Source organism: Vulpes vulpes, chromosome 5 (genome assembly GCF_048418805.1).
Source record: "Vulpes vulpes isolate BD-2025 chromosome 5, VulVul3, whole genome shotgun sequence".
Lineage (NCBI taxonomy): Eukaryota > Metazoa > Chordata > Mammalia > Carnivora > Canidae > Vulpes > Vulpes vulpes.
In genome coordinates this window covers 130,746,676-130,767,066 of record NC_132784.1, presented here as the reverse complement: position 1 = coordinate 130,767,066, position 20,391 = coordinate 130,746,676, and the positions used below count along the sequence as shown (strand labels likewise).

Here is a 20,391-nt window from a genome sequence, read left to right as displayed (position 1 = left end):
AAGATTATCTTTCAGTCTGAGCCATCATTATCTTTTCATTGGTACTAGTTTCCCTACTATATCTATCCCTAGCTTTCCTCCCCCACTTTTAAGGTTTTTTTTTTTTCGTTGTAAAACCAGATCATATCACTACAACTATATAACATTTAAACTTTGCCTCAGTTAGTAAGATCACACTCCTGAGTGTCTCACTGCACTGGGCAACTTTTTGGTCCTTAGATTTCCCAAGTCTAGTCTACAGCTATAACCATCCTGACCGCGTCCGATCTTGTCTGATCTCGGAAGCTAAGCAGGGTCGGGCCTGGTTAGTACTTGGATGGGAGATTTCCCAAGTCTATTCTCCCAGGCTTTGCGGTTGCTGAGTTCCTTTTACTGGCAATGTTCATGGCCTCTGTTTTCATTAGTTTATCCCATCCTCATCCCTTGCTCAATTTTACCCCTTCAAAGTCTATGCTAACTACCTTAGCTAAAAAGTAGCCACGTGCCCAGAGTGATCTTACAATCACTGTTTTATCTGCTTTGTAGCATTTAAGTATTTTAAATTCTTTCCTCTATTCTACAGGTTTGTTGTCCACCTTCTCTCATCACTGTGTACATGAGACCAGGCAGGAAGCCAGTCTGTCTCTCACAGCCATACCTCCAATACTTAACCAGCAGGTATTAGCTAGGTCAGTGTCTGGCACAGAGTAAGCACTTATTAATAATGGACTGACCTATGCCGTAACTATCATATAACAATGAACACAATCTTTTTTCCTCACGCCCTTTCCCCCTTACCTTCTATTTTCACTCCCACTTTCCTCTTTTTGATATTTTCCATGAAAAATAACTTTTACATTTCTGTATTGTAACATTTACAAAGAAACAAAAGTAATTTTCTCCCAACTGAGATCATCTTACAATCACTTTTCTGTTTTTACTACACATGTAAATTTGAAGTCCTGTAAGTACCTGTATCTTAACATATCCAAAAGGACACTTACCATCTTTTGCCACCAACTTGCTGTTTCAGGAGACCTGTCTTATGGCAGAGACTACTACCTGTTTATAAAATCTGCTTTTCTTCAATGGTAGCTGCTCACCAACACTACACTCCCACCCTCACTGCAGCTGGGTGTGGTGATCACATGACCAAGTTCTAACCAAGGGAACATGAATGTAAGTAATAAGTGCCGTTTCTAGGTCTGGTTCCTAATACTCCTCCCTCCTTTTTTCTAGCTTCTGGCAGACAGAGGTGGTGACAGCCTTGGAAAGCATGTGAAGAAGATGGCAGGTCTTCCAACGTGGAATGAGATCTAATGAGATGGTGAAATACCCTTAATTGTCCACCGAGGTAAGCAACAACCACTCCTGATCAGTAAGGGAGAAGTACATACAAACTTTGGATGTTTTAAGCCACTGAATTTTGAATTTTGTTGTAAAAGCTTAGTTTACCCAACAAACCAATTGGCCAGTTGCTGAAGCAGAAATCTTACAGTAGGGGTGCAGGCAGGGATGTGTCTGACAACACATTCAACCAACAAATTCTAGCAATGTTAGATCTTATGATATAATTCATCTGTTTTTCTAACATCTACAGCCACTCCCTAGTTCTACCCAGAATCACAGGTTCGCTGCTTTCTGATTGCCCTTGCTTTCACACTTACAAGTCAATCAACTTTTCAAAATACAATCAAAGTGACAGCATAAAATGTCAATGTTATTTATACCTTTAATACACATAGCTGCCTCCTAGAGAATATGCACACAAGGCCCACAAAAATCTTTATTACTTATTCTTGCTCCAACCACACTGAACCATCAGTTCCCTCAAAAGGCTGAGCAAATGTTCATTTTCTACAGCTAGGAGAAAAAGCCAGGGAAAGAGCAGAGCTAGTAAGAAAACTTTTAAGAAGATAGTGGTGCTGTAATTATGTTTTAAATGTTTGTGATAAGCATTCTTTAAATAAACATTTTAAATAAGCTCTTTAATAAAGTAGCTTATAATAAACTTTTAAAAGTTAACATTGAGAAAAGATAATGAAAATGATTGTTTTATTAAAGTCAAGAAAAAACACATGATGATTTATTCAGGAATTTTGCAAAAACAGGTACCCTGCTTCACTTTCCACCTCAGTTTAGTGAGAAGAAAACAAACACTGAGAAAGTATCCAGACAGAAAAAAACTTTAATCATAAAAGCAAATTCCAAGGTAGATGGAGTTAGCAAATGACGCCAATTTCAAATCACTTAATTCACTAAATGATTATTAATAAACAAGTATTATCAAGAAAATATTTCATGTTATGATCAAGAAACTGTTTTTATAAACAGTGACAAAATTAAAAGTAACTGAAACTATGTTCTGAAACTAGAACATTTAAATCCCAAGGAAACTAAAGTACTGTTGTAACATAAAAACAGATGATCCAAAGTTAGACAAATATGTGGAAATCCAGAATCCTCAAAAATTAACCTGTCAAATTTGGTCCACAAGGCTTGGCTACCCATTATCAACATCCTAGAGATGGTCCTGTTTAGATCACAATGAGAAAAATGCAACTGATGTGATACCACATATATGATGCTTTATTTTTCTTTCACAGAGTTTTAAAAATTGCACTCTTGAGTGGTCTACCCAGTATTTCACTACTATGAAAAAAGAAACAGGACTGAAAAACAAATAGGTTATTAGGTGGTACAGAATAAATACATTTAAAAAAAGAAAACATGGGTGGCCTGGGTGGCTCAAGTTGGTTGAGTGTCCGACTCTTGCCGTTGGCTGCGGTTATAATCCCAGGGTCCTGGGACTGAGCTCAGTTGGGCTCCCCACTCAACACGGAATATGCTTGAGATTCTCTCTCTCCTTCTCTGCCTGCCCTTCCCCCCACTTGTATGCTTTCTCTAAAATAAATCTTAAAAATAAAAAACAGAAACAGAAAAATAAACCACCCCATTTACTCCCATAATTAAGTTTAACTCCAAGTAATAAGTTCCATAAACTAGCAAAGAACACCCCACACAAAATCCCTCAGCCAATAAATTTAAAAAAACAAATGATAATTTCAATAAGCTAGTATTCTTAGAATAATGGTTTCAACATTAAATATTCTGAATTTCAATTTCTACTGAATATCTTTCATCTGTAAATCTCATTAACAGTTTTCAAAAACAAAGCAGACACAATTTCTTTTCCACTAGGGGAAAAAAAACACTCTGAAAACAAGAATACTTCCTTTGTTTTGTTTTGTTTTTTCAAAACTTCTAACTTAATGTGGTCAAGATACTAAAATGTTAAGTTATCAGGCTTTTGTATAATAAAACTTTCATGTGGAAATCTCAGGTAATTTAAAATACCTAATGTTATCAAAATATTTCAATTATAGCCTTCTCACTGGGTATTTAAGGAGCTTTACAGTAGATTCAAAAATGGAAATGTCATACAACTTGCTGGAATACTAAATGAGTAGGGTTCATTAGGCAAAAATAAAATATATTATATGAAGGCCATGAGAGCAGAGACAGTAAAATTCAGCAGACTGCTGTAACAACTGTAAAAAACTGCCATCAGCCTAATAGTACCTCCAAAGCAGACTCTAGATGCCTCTAGAGCTCTGCACCTGAAAGCTACTTTTAGGTTAGATCCAGAGTCTTACCCAAGAAGCACTCCAGTATTATGAAAATAAAAAGCCTTTCTGTCAAAAGATTCAAGTTTGATTCTTAGCTCTACCACTGACTAGTGAAATTTTGTAAAATTTCAGTTTATTTTCAAAATGTACATAAAAGGGAAGCCTGGGTGGCTCAGCGGTTGAGCATCTGCCTTTGGCTCAGGGCGTGATCCCAGAGTGCCAGGATCGAGTCCCCCATCAGGCTCACTGCATGGAGCCTGCTTCTCTTTCTGCCTGTGTCTCTCTGCTTCTCTCTCTGTCTCTCTTGAATAAATAAATCAAAATCTTTAAAAGATAAAATAAAATAAAATGTACATAAAAATATTTACACAACTTATCTCAGAGAACTGCTTTCCCTTAAAATAATTCTTGCGAAAGGGGACATTGTATAATAAACTATGTACAACGCTAGTTAAGTTTGTTCCTTCTTTATAAAAAACAAACGTTTTTTGAAACTTTGAGCTAGGTACTGCACTAAGTGCCAAGAGACGGCTGAACCAAACAAAGAGCCAACCAACTAAAAATTGTTGTGGTTGTTTAAAGCCTTAAAGTCTGGTAATGAATTATAATAATATACTTTAAATACTAGGTAAATTAATGAATAATGTACTCTGGACACATAAAAGACGATGTGCCTAATGTTGACTATAGGATTTAGGATAAATTTTTCAAGGGAGGTAATGCTTGAACTGCACATGGAAGGAAAAAGACAAATGTGTCAGACTGAGATAATGGAAAGTATAATTCCATACAAAAGGAAACAACTCATGTAGACTCACAAAGACACTTAAGAGCTCAACTTGTTTAGGGATCTACAAATAGTTCAACATTGTTATTATCTGGTGGGGGGAGGGGGCGGCAGGGGATAGTAGTAAGAAACGCAGAAGAAAAGAATGTTAGGGAGGACCAGAGGCAGGAAAACCAATACAATTCTATTTAGAGTGGTTTGTGTGAGACATTATCTATATGAGAGAGTGACTGGATACATTTAACTAAAACAGAGAATAAAGAAAAAAGGAACAGATTTTTTTTTCTTCTGGGGAATGTGAAGATAGGCTTTGTAACAAGATGTTTAATTTAAAGCACTTACAACACCTGAGTGGAGTTGTCCAGCAAACACACAGGTTTAGAGATCAAAAAAAGATAAAGGCTTGAAATTGAGATTTATAAATCTTCAGCTTTAAGGGAATGGATGAGATTTCCTGTACATGAAGAGGGAGGAACACCATACCTTAGAGGATTAAACTGCCTTTCCCATTTTATATGCTCAAAAATGTAAGCTATTCTGTTAGGGCCAAAGAATGTACAATTTAATCCTGAAATCATAAGGTCAGCAATCTAAATAAGAATTCCATTCCTAAAAGCTTGTTTAGTCACATTATTTATTGTTATTAATGTTATTAGCAATCTTATTACAATGGTTCTAATATTGGCCCAGGGTCTCCCAGAAGATCCTCTATATTATCTACAACCCCAAAGCTCCCTCCACTAATCTATACTGGGAGGGTCCTCCAGACCAGAATGACCCTCTCTTGGATCAGATTTGATCAAGCAGTTACTATGAATGTGTTTTAAATTTTAATGCATTAAAAAATAAAAGTTTAAGTACGGTCCCTGTCTTTAAAAATGACAATTCTAGCTTGAGTGAAAAGACAAAAACACAAGTAATAAATCCAGCATATAATTTCATCTAGTCCTTGGACAAGCTGCAAGAGGTAATACTTTCTCCGTTTTCCATTGATACCAATAGCTATATATAAGAAAAATTGTTTTGCTTTTAATGGCAATTTTATGAAAAGCCACTAGATGGGGATATTGCCTTTGAAAATGTTGCTCAAGAAACTTTATTTTGATCACAGTAACTTGTAGAACCATAAAAGATGTCTCCAATACCCTTTAAATAGGTTTAGAGATTTTAAATCCATCATCTTAAAGTTGAGAATAATGAGACAAAGATTAAATGACTTGCCCAAGATTCCACAACTGCTTAAATAAAGGGCAATGCCAGGACTAGAGCCAAAGTCTTCTTTATTGAGTCCTAAAGGTGTTATGTTCCTTGCATTTAAAAAGTAAATGTGCGAAGTTACAGTTTCGCCTTTAGAAAATGAAATTAACTTCAGTTTATATGGAAACCACATATTTATTTATATGGGACGTTCACAGAGAGAAAAAGATATCCCATCATTTGGGAAAGCACTGGAGCAATGACATGGTAAAATAAAAACTCAGAAGTGGGTATATTACTGTGGCTGAAAGTTTCAGAAGAGTTAATCTTAAAGTAACTACTGAAAAACAATGAACAGGTATAAAGAAATAGACAAAAACCTCTGGTCTCAAATTCTGTATTTCCAAAGGCCAAATGGGAAGTATAAATATTGATATATAAAATGAGAAAATGATTACTGAAGTTTAAAGAAATCACTTCCCCCTAATTTTCCACAGTGGTTCTCCTTTCTTCCACCATAGCACACCTGATGGTGATCCATACTACGTCACACACACACACACACACACACACACACACACCTCCATCCTGAATTCCTAAGTATTGACTATTCCTCCATCCGGTTCTCAAATTCAAAAAAGATATCTGAAACTAAATAAGTGAGGATGTAGTTGAAGCTATTCCAGTGGTAAACTGAAATGTGCTCTATTTAGAAACAAAAAAATCTTACAGTAATTTCCTGAACACTTCAGTTATTCTGTCTATAACAGCTATATACTTAGAAAATACTTCAAAGTGACTTAACATTTGGATGAGTTTTATTACAGTAAAGCCTTACCTTTCTTCCTGCTTATAATGACAAAGAAATATGAATGAAAAATCATTTGTTAGATGTTTATTTCAAGCAATGTCTACAAAAGTTGGGACAATATTAGATCTGCTAAAGGCAGGATGTTAAAACTTGGTATGTTATTAAAATTTACTAGGACAATGTATGTATTTTAAAGTCATTCCATTAAAATAAAACCTACTTCTCTGATTTTAAAGAAACTGGAATTATTCAAATTTGAAAAAGAAAAGTTTTAAGAGAGTGCATAAGCCCTTAAAAGACAGGCTATTTGGTTACAAAACAACACACCAAGTTTTTAGTTACGAATTTGGGTAAGCAGAAAAATTTAGTATACATTACCTGAAGATGCAAATTTTAAATTTTCTACTTTTGTAAGCTCAAAATTCCTCTATCAGTTCAGTAGAGCAATGGGGACCATGGCTCAGTGAACACACCACAACCTTGGCACTCCACTGATACTCAACATTCCATTTTAAAAGGTAAAATAAATAGGAAAATGGAGTTTGACTTTATAGTCAGTTTTTCTGGAACATATCTATTCCAATATAAATAAGTACCAGCATAAAAAGAATCTATAAGATGAAATATGGTAATTTAGCTGTTCTCCATCTCCACTGAAACCTAACATGAAAACAAGAAGAAAGGGATTTACATTCAAGTATGACAAACACACACCTGTATTAAGAAAGGATGATCTAAACTACAGTGAAATCTCAATTAACCAGCCAGGTAGACAAAACCCTTAATACTAAGCAGAATTTTCCCTTAAAGAACAGTCACTAAAATTTAGTTGTTCAACTATACAAACATACATCAAGAGAAGTTTTAGATTAAGAGCATATTTGGCAAAAAATAAAATTAAAATTAAAATTAAAATTAAAAAAAAAAAGAGCATATTTGGCCAGTTTGGTTTTTCCTTGTTTCTACCAAGAGGCATTATTATATATGATGGAAAACAAACAAACTGGGAGTTGGAAACTTCAAACTATACACTCTTGACTCTGCCAACAAGTATTTTCTGATCTTTAAAGTCACTCAACCCTTTCAGTCTTCCCAAATGCAAAATGAAGGTTACAGTTTTTAAGCTTTAAAATAGTTTTAAACTTAAAAAACACACACACAATGCTTTCTTAAAATAAAATAATCATTAGAAGTATAGCAAGTCAAACAAGTAAAAGTGGAAAAGCTCTGGCTAATGGGGAATTAGGTGGCTGGAGCCCTGTCCGTAACAACTGGTCTACACCATAATTTCTGAGGGGTTTAAGGAATTCTCTAATGGATCTAAAACACACCATTTAAAAACCTCTCCACACCAAACAATGAAAGGAATTTTCAGAATGATGTGACAGCCACGGCAGCGAGATTCAAAAATAAACACATTTTTCACCATAAAAAATTCAAACAAGAGGATTTTATGAACTAACCAGAAATTGGCCAACATTCAGTGAAAATAAAAACCTATTTCTGAGAATTTCAATTAATGATACATCACTCTATTAAATTATGGTTACACTAAAGAACTTACAGAATAGCCAAACATAAATTATCTCAGGATATGTATCTGAATATAAAGAAACACTCCTGTTTGACAGGAAAAAAATGGGCCAAAATAAAGATATATTAAACCCAATTAATTTTGTAGTATATTTACATAAAACCCATTACACTTCACAAAAGTGTTTTATTTTTAAATTCCCTATCAGTTTTTTTTTTTTAGATTTTATTTTTAAGTAATCTCTACACCCAAAATGGGGCTCAAACTTACAACCCTGAGATTAAGAGTCACATGTTCTACCGACTGAGCCAGCCAGATGTTCCCACTTTAGTTCTAAGAAGACAAGTCATATTTCACTACCACCAAGCCCAAAGGAGCCAAATGGGATATACATCCCAACTGCAGCAAGGGAAGCTCCACACGGAAAAGTTATACAATGGAACTTCCTATTGTTTAAACAAACAAGTTTTTTTTTTTAAATAAAAGGCTCTAATGAAATTAAAACAAATATAACTATAGATAAAACTATAGTTTAAGAAAAACAGAAGTCCAAAATATAGCTAAAACAAAGTTTGTAAGTTTAAACATGCAATATAAGATTTTTCACTAAACACAAAAATCATGAACATCTTAATATCTGGATTTGCATTAGAAATTTAAGTATGACTTTTACAAAATTCTTAAGTTCACTTAAGATACATTTAAAATGGCACATTTTTAAAGAAATTATATTTACCTGTAAATGAAGGAAAAAACCAATTATTCTTAAATTGAGATAAATACATAAGATTTGTAATGAAAACAGTCAATCGAATATGGTATAAAATTATATTATTTCACATATATAACAATGGATAGTAAATTTCCCTTTTCTTAAAAAAAATCAATAAAGTATTCTTAAAACTGGTCAATTCTATTGTCTGTAATAGTCATTTGAAAGCACTCTTACCTTTCTTCTGAGCTATACAATCGAGCAAGTCCAAAATCTGCAAGTTTTATTTGCCCTCTGGCAGGAGACAAAAGGAATAAAAACGTATTAGTCTACTCTGAAATCATATATATTTATATCCACTGATAGATATCTAAACATATCATACATATTCATATTCTATTCTTAAAACTAATAAAAATATACTAATATAAACTTTAACTTTCATCACACAGCAGTACACTAAGTCCTACAAGGAAAGGCAAATAGATATACATAAGGAAAAAAAAAAAAAAAAGTAGTACTTTTCCTTTGGTAATTTCAGCTCCTATTCTAGTACCACCACCACCATCACCGATACTACTACTATTATACTAGTATTAATAGTATTTTAGCACTATGTAAGAGTTCCTATTTAGAAAAGTACATTTCAATGAAAATAAAACAAACTGAGATCACTTCTGCTACTTAGTAATTAGACATATTACTTGTTCAATTCAAATCAATAATGCATATGAACACATTGTTTTATTTTCTAGTTATTAGAGGGGCTAGGTACATAGAAACCTTTCTACTAACTAAAATCAGAACCAGGCATGTCTCACTTAAACTAACGAGTAGCACCAAATACAACAAAATTATCAGAGCTCAGGTTATGCTGTCAGTAAAATGTTTAACATAAGTTTTAAATACCTAGTTATGTAGGGGCACCAAGGTTGCTCAGCCAGTTAAGCATGTGACTCCTGATTTTAGCTCAGATCATGATCTCAGAGTCATGAAGTCAAGCCCCATGTCAGGCTCTGCACAGGGCATGGAGCCCGCATAAGATTCTCTCTTTCTCTTTCCCTCCCCCATCCTTCGCTTGCACTCTCTCAAAAATAAAATAAAATAAAATAATAAAATTAAATTTAAAAACCCCTACTTATGTGCATGTAGACATACTTCAAAAAAGTTCACTTTATTTTTTTTTAAATATTTTATTTATTTATTCATGAGAGACAAAGAGAGAGAGAGAGAGAGAGAGAGAGAGAGGCAGAGAGCAAGGGGCCTGCTTCTCTCTCTGCCTGTGTCTCTCGATTCTGGGACTCCAGGATCACTCCCTGAGCCAAAGGCAGAAGCTTAACCACTGAGCCACCCAGGCGTCCCAAAAAACTTCACTTTAAAACTGTGATACTGGGGGGGGGGGGGGGGGGGGGGGGGAGAACAAAAACCTGTACCAGTATCAGGTATAAAAAAATTTCTAAATTAAAAAAAAAAATTTCTTAGATCTATTCTTAACCTAAAGCCAAAATCATATTATTAAGTACTAAAATATCCATTTACAGTATTTGGAAAAAACAAAATGAGAAAACCAACTAAGCCAACTTATTTTATGTACATTAAAAACTATTATTGGAAATTAAAAAAATTTTTTTAAAGATTCCATTTATTTATTCATGAGAGACACAGAGACAGTCAGAGACACAGGCAGAGGGAGAAGCAAGGCTCTTTGTGAGGAGCCGGATATGGACCTCGATCCCAAGACCCCGGGATCATGCCCTGAGCCGAAGGCAGACATTCAACTACTGAGCCACCCAGGTGCCCCTAATTAAAGTATATTTAACACAACTTCAGATGCAGCTCAAGCCATAATATTGGTGATTATGTTAAAAGTTTGAGCAATAAAATAAATTTTAAATCTTTTAACAGAATCATGATATATATAACACCCACTTTAAACACATATATCAAACTTACATCATACCTATTGTTTAGAAGAATATTTGAACACTTAATATCTCTATGCAAAAAGTTCTTCTTATGACAATAATCCAGACCTTCCATGAGCTGTCTCATAAATGACTTTATGTGATTTTCATTAAAATGAACCAAGCCTGATTCCAGTAGTCCCATCAGATCATGGTCCATATATTCAAACACCAGATAAAACGCACCTAAGAGCAAGAATAATGAATTCATTAAAATTTTTTATTCTTACGACTTTTTATAGGTTCAAAATTTTAAAAATTACAATGCTGTGGAGAAAATTATTTCTTGAAAAGAAATCCTACTTTGTCACTTCAATAACATTCATCTTTCTCTCTGAATTTATTATCAATAAATGCATCCCAAGGAAACCTCTAATTCAGTTTTCTTCTTTTCTTCAGAAAGAAGAAAACTGTTAAAATATAAAATCAACCCTACAGTGCATAGTTTCTGGGTGTGATTAACATAAAATAAGTTCTTAACTGTTTTATATATTGAACAAACTGTCTCTCAGCAGAAGCTGAATAAAATCAGTACAGTTCATTAAAGAAAATTTAAAAGTGATAAAAGAATTGTGTTCCATAAAAAAAAGTCTGGGCCCAGTTGGGTCTTCAGATGATTTCTATAAAGCCTTCAATAAGCATATAATTTAATTCTGTTTATACAGCTCGAGAGCATTTGAAAGCAAACTGCAACTTTATTTTGTAAAACCAGCTTAATCTTGCTACCAAAACCTAAAATAGCACATAGCACATATACAACTGTATTTATAAGAAATTCAAAAGTCCTAACTGAAGCTCATACAAATTGAATCCAAAGCTGTATCTAAAAATATTCCAAAGTTTAATTTATCAATTCAAGAATGGAAAAACTAATAAAAGTAAATATATCTATCAAAGAAAATAAGTTAATATGCCAAAAAAGTTATCTGAAGAAAGCCAATATTCAGTTCCTAATTAAAAACAGAGTGAAGATCTCACTCATAGTAAAGGTAGAATAATTCTTAAAAGTTGGAAATTAAAGAGTGCACTTGTGATGAGCACTGGGTGTTGTATAGAAGTGTTGAATCACTAAACTGCACACCTGAATCTACACTGTATTTTAATTAACTGTAATTTAAATAAAACATTTTTTAAAAGTTTATAAATGGTACCTCTTTCAAGCCAACAACCAAGTAAAACAAAAGGAAAATATTCATTACTAGTAACTGCTCTAGAAGTTAGTAAAATTATTACTTTTTTTGAAAGTCAGTAAAATTAAAGACAACGTATAAACACTGAAAGAGAGAAAAATACAATTATTGATGGATGACTATTTTCCTTGAAAATCCAACAGAATAAAGAGAGAGTACCTAGGTTAGAGAAAATCATATATAAAAAGCAAAAGACTTCACACATACAAGTAACAACTCATTAGAAAATAAATTTTAAATATCTCCACAAAAGGAAAAAAAATTACTACAAATGACTAGGAATAAACTTTAAAAAGACAGACAGAAATTCATGTTATACCAAACTGTTAAATTCTGTATTTTAAAACAATTTCAATAAAAGAACCAAGGATTTGTTTCTATTTTCTTTTGCTGAGAGGATACTTATCTTCACAAAATAATTCTAAAATTCACCTTACAGAAAACAAGAACCAAAGTACCAGCCAAGTGTTTCTGAAAATTAATCTACCAGAGATTAATATTATCTGTAAAAGTGTAATATATATCATAAAACAAAGCCTAAATACATATCTAATAATTATGAAAGTAATCATTTTAAGTCAATGAAGAAAAAAAGAGGGAAACTGGTATTGAGACAAACATGTAACACCATAGGGAGGTGGGGAGTTACTCCAAAGACAAAACAAAACCCCATTAAAAAACCAACAGATTTTACTAAATAAAAATTTAGAATCACGTACCTAAGTAAACAATATGGAAGAGAGGTAAAGGCAAATGACAAACTGGAGAAACATATATGTTACAAAATTAGAATATCCTTAATATCCTTAATATTATTTATATATATATAACAAAGTCTTACAAATCAGTACATATCCTACAATAGAAAATGAGAAATAAAATGAACTGCCAATATGTAAAAGATATTTATGCCCAAAATACATGAAAACATTGGGGCACCTGGGTGGCTCAAGTCGGTTAAATGGCTGCCTTCAGCTCAGATTATGATCCCAGGGTCCTGGAACTGAGCCCCACGTGGTATTCCCTGCTCAGCGAGGAGTCTTGCTTCTCCCTTTGCCTCTGCCCTCCACTTGTGCTCTCTCTCTCTCTCAAATAAATAAAATCTTATAGTATACAACTTTAACTAAAGGGAAAAGATTTTATTTTTTAAAGATTTATTCATGAGAGACACGGAGAGAGCAGAGAGCACGGCAGAGATACTGGCAGAGGGAAAAGCAGGCTCCCTGATGTGGCACTTGATCCTGGAAACCCGGTATCACGACCTGAGCCAAAGGCAGTTGCTCAACCACTGAGTCACCCAGGTGCCCCTAAAGGGAAAAGATTTCAAAAAGAAAGACAATAAATACATAATATTAATAAATACTGTGAAGTATAAACAGATACTGTTTTATAGTGCCAGTAAATTAGAAGATTTATAAAATATTAGCCAATATACAACAAAGCTTGAAAAATTATATTCTTTTACATAGCAAATGTAAAGATTTAGCTATAAGCATGTTCACTAAAAGAAATGTATTATTAAATATTTAAAAGCAAAACAATAAGCAAACAAAAAAGAAACAAAAAACCTGAGTTATTATGATACATCTATACCATATCATGCACCTTGAAAATTACTGTAGAGGTATAATATCAATGTGGAAATGTATTAATGATGTTGAGTTAAATAAAGTAGGTAGATTATAAAATAAGTACTCAACAGATCTATATTTGATGGTATTAAATAACAGAGAAAGTATTTAGAGTTTGCACAGTGCAATACAGTTGCCACAAGTCACATGTGGCTATTGGACACTTGAAATGTGGCCAGACCAAATGTGCTGCAAGTATAAAGCATTCACCAGATTTCAAAGAATTACTACAGCAACAACAAAAAGAATATAAAATATCTCAATAATTTGTTATACTGATTACATACCGAAATGATCTAGTAGGTATACTGGGTTAAATAGAAATATTTAAATTAACAACTGATTTTTTTTTAAATTAGGCTAACAGATTATTTTAAATTAAACTATAATGGTTTGCATTCTATTTCAATTAGAACTGAATTAGAGATACAAGAATTGACATAGGAGAGCTAACATTATCTCTCTATGTAGATAACATGATCTTTTGGTCCCTGAAAAAAACATAAACATTCAAAGGAAAAAAAAAATTAAACACAGTAACACAATTTAGAAAAATAGAAATATACAGTAGTCATTAACATAATTACCAGTTAAAAGACAAAATAGACTATTTCTAATAAGATATTAATTTTTTAAACTTAGGAAATGTACCAAATTCTTCAAAGCTAAAGTAATAAGACACTCTTATAAGACAGAAAACTATTTGCAAAAAAAATGCATACATTCTTAGATAGGAAAGTTCAACATAATAAAGATGTCAATTTTCCCTAAATAATTTATAAATTAAGCACAAGATCAATTTTTATCTTTTTAAAAATTTTATCTATTTATTCAGAGAGGGAGAGAGAAAGAAAATGTGAGCAGAGGGAGGGGCAGAAGGAGAAAGAGAATTTCAAGCATACCCTGCGCTTAGCACAGAACCTCAGGCAGGGCTCACTTGATCTCATGACCCCAAGATCATGACCTGAGCTGAAATCAAGAGTCAAATGCTTAACCAACTGAGCAACCCAAGTGCCCTGACAAGCTCAATTTTTAAAAATACAGAGTTTTTCCTATAATTAAACATAAAATTGATGCTATATCCATGTAGAAAAATAAATAAGAATAGCAATGAAAACACCTAAAAGAGAGAAGGGGCATGAGGCACTACCAGATATTTATTAATGTCTATTAACTAAAAAGTATAATATTGCTAAGTGAACATGAGATGAAACAGAAAATCCAGAAATATACCCAAGCATATATAGAACTTTAATATATGATAAAGATAGTGTATTAATGCAATGGGACCAAAGACAGACTATTAGGCATATTTGAGGAACTGAATGGGCAGATAGAAATAGATATAACTGATCTGTTACTCAAAACATGTACCAGCATAGAAAAAAAGCAAATTAACTAGTGCTAAATATAAAAAATAAAATCATGAAAAGATTTTTTAAAAAACACGAATTTCTTCATTACCTCAGAGAAAGGAAAACTTTCCTAACTAGGAATCAAATCAAGAAGCAGTAAGAGAAAAACACTTTGATAATGTGAGTATGTAAAACTAACAATTTGCTGCATGGCTAAAAACACTACAAATAAATTTAGAAGAGTAAAGCAAACTGACAAGTATTCATTTACAACTTACATTCCGGAAAACTAATTAATATACATTATAAAAAGTCTAAGTTGGAAAGAAAACGATTAACAAGCTTACAGAAAAGTGAGCAAAAAAAAAAAAAGATAACTCACCAGGAAACAAAGAAAGGGCAGCAAACTGCCATTAAATCAATGGAAAGTTGCTTAACCTTGCTCATGATAAAAATTTATTTTTCAAAAATAATTTTTTTAATTTTTAAGATATTAAAAAAAAAAATCTCTTCAAACAGAAACTTCACCACAATAACAAACTGACAAAAATCCTAAATATTTTGGACACCAGACTCTATCCTACTGCAGAAGCTGTGAGGAACACTCTCATACACTGCAAGGAATTTGGCAATATCTAATTTAATCACATTTAGCATTTCCCTTTGACTTAATAAGCCCAATTCTAGGAACCTGTCCCAAAATAAAAATACATAATTACATGGGCACAGAGCTGTTCAATGAAGCATTATTTCTAACAGCAAAATACTGAAAACAAAGCAACATTATTTCTAACAGTAAAATACTGAAAACAGTCAGTAAGAGACTGAATAAACTGTGGCACATCCACAGGGTGGAGTACTGTATAGCCATAAAAAGGGATGATGACAATCTCTACTGAGATGGAGTGATCTTCAGGATACATGACTAAATGTGAAGAACCAGGCACAGCAGAACATTTACTATTATGCTCCTTTTATATAAAGAGGGGAGGGTGAGTATGTACAAAAGAAAACTAAAATGATGAACTAAGCATTTAAAAATAAAACGCAGTTGCCCATAGGTAAGGGAGAGACCAAGAACAAGAGAAATGGAAGTGAGACTATTCTGAATGTGGCCTGTTTCAACATTTTGAGTCTGGAATTATGTTTTTTTTTTAAAGATTTTATTTATTTATTTATCTATTCATGAAAGACACAGAGAGAGAGAGAGAGAGAGAGAGAGAGAGAGGCAAAGACACAGGCAGAGGGAGAAGTAGGCTCCATGCAGGGAGCCCGACGTGGGACTTGATCCCGGGACGCCAGAATCACACCCTGGGCCAAAGGCAGGCGCCAAACCGCTGAGCCACCCAGGGATTCCCTGGAATTATGTTATGTTTTACATGACTGATACACATCATTAAACCAAAAAGGGTGAAAAAGTAATGCTTAAAAAACTGGAAACAAATGAACCTAAATGTGTATCAAACTGGCTGTGTATGATGTCTATCATAGTATTTTGACTATGCCTGGGGGCGTATATTCTAAAAACAAAAAGAAACACTAAGAAATCTAAAACTTTATTCAGTAGTCTTCTCAGTAATTAATATTAGTATTGTTAGCTTAAAATTATTATAGGTATATTGTAGGACTCTATTAATATCTTGGCAATCAAAATTTTCAGTATAAAAGAAAGGCAAGTATAGGATCAAAGAAATATAAACCCTGTTCTTTTAAATTAAAATCATCTGTGGTAGGAACATCTGGCTGGCTCAGTCCGTAGAGTGTGTGACTTTCAGGCTCATGAGTCCAAGCCCACATTGGTTGTTGAGCCTACTTTAAATAAATAAATAAATAAATAAATAAATAAATAAATAAATAAATAAATAAATAAATAAAATTTCTTTTAAAAAAAAAAACATCTATGGTAGTCAGCCACCAAGATGGCCCCCAATGTGTCTTATCTCTTAGTATCTATGCCCTCCCACAGTGATTCAAGGACAGTGTGTGTGACCAACACAATACTGCAGAAGTGATAATGTCACTGACTACCAAGACAAGGTCATATAGATGCTGCAGGTTCCATTTTACTTTCTTGGATAATTTGCCTGGGAGAAGCCGGTCATGGAGCTGTCAGGATATTCCAGCAACTCTTGAAAGGCCCATGTGCTGGGGTGTCTGGGTGTTCAGTGGGTTAGGCATCTGCTTTTGGTTCAGGTCAGGATTCCAGGGATCAAGCCCTGCATTGGGCTCCCTGTTCACTGGAGAGTCTGCTTCTCCCTTTCCCTCTATTCCTCCCCCTTGTTCATGCTCTCTCTTTTTCAAAAAAATAAATAAAATCTTTAAAAAAAAAAAAAAAAAGGAAGGAAGGCCCATGTAAAGAACTGAGACCTCCCACCAATAACAGAACTACCTTTTGCCAGCCATGTGAGGGAAACGGATTCTCCAACTCTCGTCAGGCCTTCTAGTGACTACAGCCCTACTCAACGTCTCACAGCAACTTTATTAAAGAACCTGAGCCAAAACTGCCAATCCAAGATGCTCCCAAATCCCTGCCCACAGAAACCATAAGAGTTAATAGCTTCTAGCATCATCTTTTAAGTGCAACTGCCAAAGAATTAGGTTATATCTGAATAAGCTTCTAGATCTAATTATCATTTGTAGGAAATATGTGCATTAGAAGAACAAGCTAAAAACACCAAAAGGAAGCATTTAGCGAAATCCAAAATGTGGCCAATTCTTCAGCAAATAAGTAGAATGAAATTTCTAAAAAGCAAGAGAGGATACTACAGATTCTAGGAGACTTAAGACAATAATTAACTACTTACAATATAGATCTTTTTTGCATTCAGATTCAAACAAAGCTCGTATAAAAAATATTTCTAAGATAACTGGGTAAATGTAAACATTGACTGTTAGATAATATTATAAAATTACTATTTTGCTAGGTATAAGGCCTCTTTCTTTAACATAACCATGATTTCATTATCTATTTATTATAAGCAGCTGATTAACCAAGATTTATGTTTATAATATGATGCTTGGGACTCACTTAAAAATAATCCAGCAAAATAAAAACAAGTAGAGAGAGATAAATGAAACAAGATTAGCAAAATATGGTAACAAATAAATGTAAGAAATGGCGACCCTAGGGTTCATCATCCCATTTAAAAAAATTTTAAGTATATTTAAATTTTTCAATAATACTAAATTTAAAAAACCTGAAACAAAAATGAATTAATAAAAATTTTCATAGGCTTTCAGAATATCTTGAATTAAGGGACATACTGTTCCTATATTTTAAATTTTTTTTTTTTTTAAGATTTTATTTATTTATTTGAGAGAGAGCAGGAGCAGAGGAGAGGAGCAGAGGGAGAAGCAAACACCCATGCTGAGCAGGGAGCCCAAAGTGGGCCTTGATCCCAGGACTCTGGGATCATAATCTGAGCCGAAGGCAGATGCTTAACCACTGAGCCACCCAGGTGCCCCAAATTTGGTTTAATTTTTATCAAGGTTATATATTCACATAGTTTTAGGCAATGTTTCAAAAATCAACATTTCCAATCATTTCAAAATGCTTCAGAAGTTCCAAACTATGTTATGAAATCAATTTAGTAGGTCACAACCTGTAATTTAAAATATATTTATTCAGAAAAATAAAATAAAATATTTATTCATTTATTTTTAAGTGACCTCTATAACTAACATGAGGCCCAAACCTACAATCCCAAAATCACGAGCTGCATGCTCTACCAACTAAGGCTACCAGGTGTCCCACAATCTGCATTTTTAACAAGTTTTTTTTCTACTGTGCATTATTTTCCCTTACATTGTATTTAAACAGTAGTAAAATCATATGTAATAATATTTTTTATAATATAGCATTGCCAAGTGAACTTTCATTTTAGTAGGAACTTATATACATACATAAAGTTAGGAAAATGTCCAGAATCAAAATTCTAAGAATAGTTTATCTCTGTGTGAGCAAATGGGTGATTCTGGCTTTCCTCTTACACTGCCATTTTCTGACTTTTCTATGAGGAACACAAACAGTAATTTTTAAATATATTAACAATTATATCTAATATACAATTTGATGAGGAAAAAACAACCCAACTGAAAGAAATGACAATGCCACAAAGAATGCACATGAGAAATCAAAATGATACACATATATAAGATGATCCATACCTCACTAGTAATTAGGAAAGTACTAAACAAAGAAACAATGGGATACCATTTTCACCTAACAGATTGACAATAACCTAACAGATTGACAATATCCAGTGATTTCCAAATAAAAGAAAACTCATACACTACTACAACTTTTTGACAAAATAACCTGATTACCTATTAATTAAAAATGCAAACGTCCATTGACTTAAGTATCACACATCTAGGAGTAAACCAAAGGAAATAATAACACCAGTATGCAAGTATACCCGTATATGGACATTTCTAGCAATATTGTTTATCATGGGAAAAAAGATGGGAAAAATTGAATGCCCATAAAGAAATGGTTGAATAAATCTGTATATCCAAACTGTGGCACATTATGCAGCTACATGAAAAAATTTTATCACCTAGAGATAGGTTGTATTCTTTAATAAGAAAAGTAAAATGCAGAGTAAAAAAACTCTTAGCACCAGGACTTCCTGATTCTGGTCTGACATGAAGGGAATTTGGAAGTCACTATACCTGCCATCGCAACAAGAAAATAGGAGAATAAACTGAAAATCAATAACTCTTCTTAGATCTACAGAGAACTGAGGTCACAGAGCAAACACTGCCCCTCAAATTAGTGAGTGAGACAGGTGGACACAGAGAATCACAACTCACCAAAGCAGAAGCCCAGGAACAGAAATCTTCATAGGAACTATTACCAGGGTAGGAAAGCCCAAACCATAATCGACAAATCGCTGAATGCTCTAGTGAACAAGTTTGACAGTTAGTAACTCTAGGGGATCCAGCCTTAGATAGGCTCCCATACTTCTACAAGTTTTGCCATCAGGAAACCTACCAGATTATCACAATGATGATCAGAGAAAAATCATACTGTGCTTCCGGCAAAGGGAGGGGAGAAACAGTCATGATGAAATACACCCAGAGCATTCTGTTCTTAACACAGCTTACTCTCAAGAGAAATTTTATTGCCAGAGACTAGCCGACTGGGGTTCTGCAAGTCTTACCGATCTGGCAGAAAAAAAAAATCCAACTCCAGAACATTCTAGCCTTTGACTCAAAGGAAGGAAATACTCAACTGCAGCATCCTTTAGTATTCCTGTCTTAAGGGGGGGAAAGCAAGAAAATTGAAAAACACTTCTGAAGGACACAGCCCAATGATATAGGCGCACTAAAAACAGACCAAAACACAGACGTATAAAATACTTTCCCTCTCCCACTGTAACTTACTTACTACCATATAATAAGGCTCCTGTATAATAACAAAGGAATACAACCGAAGAACTACACATCCCAGACATTTTAAGAAGTCATCTCCAGGGAACTCAAAAGACAATAGGGGAGATCTTAGCCTCTGACACAGCTTCTGCAAACAATAGGAACAGCCTAACCACTCGGGAGATAAACATAAAATCTAACACCAAAGCCAGTTCACCTTAGTTTC

The 20,391-nt window shown here is 33.6% G+C and overlaps 2 protein-coding genes across 5 annotated transcripts in view; one reads left to right on the top strand and one right to left on the bottom strand.

The window, feature by feature from the left end:
• The window catches only part of CDK13 (cyclin dependent kinase 13), a 122,821-nt gene that overhangs the window by 35,273 nt on the left and 67,157 nt on the right, over positions 1 to 20,391 (bottom strand). For all 4 annotated transcript variants that reach the window (XM_072760050.1, XM_072760052.1, XM_072760051.1 and 1 more), the window contains exons 6-7: positions 10,610 to 10,799; positions 8,887 to 8,943 (exon numbers count right to left, since the gene is read on the bottom strand). In XM_072760050.1, coding sequence (XP_072616151.1) covers positions 8,887 to 8,943; positions 10,610 to 10,799 — 247 coding nt within the window. The remainder of the gene's footprint in view (positions 1 to 8,886; positions 8,944 to 10,609; positions 10,800 to 20,391) is intronic.
• The window catches only part of MPLKIP (M-phase specific PLK1 interacting protein), a 148,577-nt gene that overhangs the window by 67,783 nt on the left and 60,403 nt on the right, over positions 1 to 20,391 (top strand). Inside the window, exon 3 of the transcript XR_012001852.1 lies at positions 1,219 to 1,333. The gene's annotated coding sequence lies outside the window, so the exon portion shown is untranslated. The remainder of the gene's footprint in view (positions 1 to 1,218; positions 1,334 to 20,391) is intronic.